The sequence below is a fragment of the Triticum dicoccoides genome, chromosome 2B (assembly GCF_002162155.2).
Source record: "Triticum dicoccoides isolate Atlit2015 ecotype Zavitan chromosome 2B, WEW_v2.0, whole genome shotgun sequence".
NCBI lineage: Eukaryota > Viridiplantae > Streptophyta > Magnoliopsida > Poales > Poaceae > Triticum > Triticum dicoccoides.
Window position 1 is genome coordinate 376,944,353 of NC_041383.1, and position 1,685 is coordinate 376,946,037.

Consider the following 1,685-nt stretch of genomic DNA (forward strand, 5'->3'; position numbering starts at 1 on the left):
CCAACCTGTCATATAGCCAAAGGCAGGTATAATTAAGTCCACGAGGGAGAGGATAATCAAACTTCTCATTGATGTACGAGTTGACGCGACACATCAAAGCACTGCACTCGATATATTTCAATAATTTGCGTTTATCAATGCATTAATTACAACGCATGCATGCATGCCGTGACTTTTCTTTTGATACTTGCATGTGTTGATTTAATGCACCTTCAAGTAGTATAAAATATGTGACGGTAAAGCTTTGTAATGCCCCGACCCAAGTCGAGAGATGGTTGTGCACGAGGAGGGCGAGATCATGCAGACCAAACAGGACCCGACAATGGAGCTCTCTAAGGTCTCGATGGACCTCACCATGCTCCACTGCCCCTTGTGCCTCCGCCCCTTGACGCCTCCAGTGTATGAGGTTCGAATACACCTCGTCCATTCGGCTGATTGAGCAAGGTGCAGGTTTCTTGATTGATGTGTTGTTTGATTGATTTCTGCAGTGCAAGGGAGGGCACCTGGCCTGCGTGGACTGCCGCGTCGAGCGCCCCGGGAACCAGCAGCAGTGCCAGAAGTGCGAGCACGGCAGTGGCTTCGACGTGCGGAACACGGCGGTGGACTCCGTCCTTTCGTCGGTGAGGGTGGAGTGCCCGCACGAAGGTTGTGGGCTCTACGTCACTTACCACAAGCTCGCTGATCACCAGAGCGTGTGTCCGCTCGCGCCCTGCAAATGCCCCGTGCCTATCTGCGGCTATGAAGGCCCGCCGCCGGCACTCTACCACCACATCAGCACCGCGCATCCCATGCCTGTGCACAGGATCCAGTACGGCAAGGTGCTCCAGCTGCAAGTGCCACTATCGGAGCCACGGCTCTTGCTGTTCGCGGAGGAGGCCGGCCGCACGTTTTTCTTGGTCGGCGGCGTGCTCGACATCGGCGCGCCTATCACCGTGTCGGTCGCCTGCATTAGAGCGGGGGCGTCCCCACTGCCGTACTACATGGCCAAGCTGTGGGTGAAGGGCCCGCCGGGGGATCCCAAATGCACGACAGACGTCGTCAAGGTGGAAATGGAGGTGACAAGCAGCAAGGATCCTGGCGACGTCGACGTGCAGGAGCTGACCTTCTTGACAGTTCCGCCCAAGCTGTTGGCCGGGGCTAAGCTGGTGTCCCTCCACATTCAGATTGACAAGCTCACGTCCTAAAAGTTTCTACAGTGCCTTTTGTTTATCTTAGTAATATGCTAATATAGGGATTACCTTGGTCTACTTTAGCTTAAGAAATGGTGGGTTTTGGTGGCGATGCAGCAATTACTTCGACATTAGATCAGTAATTTCCAACAGTCGAACGGATATTTTGTGTCTGTTGGATATAAAGTTCCTTTGGGTAAGAAGTACTACTTGTCATCAAAATGGATAAAAGGAGATGTATGTAGACGTATTTTAGTTCTAGATACGCCCCTTTTTATCCATTTTGATGACAAGCACTCCCTCCGTTCCACAATACATGCCTTCCATTTGTCAAAATATAGATGTATCTACACATGTTTTAGTATATAGCTACATCCATGATAGAGCCAATCGGATGGTTGAGAACACTACAATTCGTAGCTACAGATGCGTGTTTGACTCCCAGATGCAGAGGCCGGGGGTCATCATCCTCCTTTTCGAGAAAAAACAGATGCGTGTGTGAGAGGACGAGTGCGT

General features: G+C 51.3%; 1 protein-coding gene across 1 annotated transcript; it reads left to right on the plus strand.

Moving 5' to 3' along the window:
• Positions 1–271: 271 nt before the first annotated feature.
• LOC119360760 (putative E3 ubiquitin-protein ligase SINA-like 6) lies at positions 272–1,184 on the plus strand. Its single transcript, XM_037626267.1, has 2 exons — positions 272–337; positions 489–1,184. Exons 1-2 carry the CDS (start codon positions 272–274, stop codon positions 1,182–1,184), a joined length of 762 nt encoding a protein of 253 aa, XP_037482164.1.
• Positions 1,185–1,685: the final 501 nt, after the last annotated feature.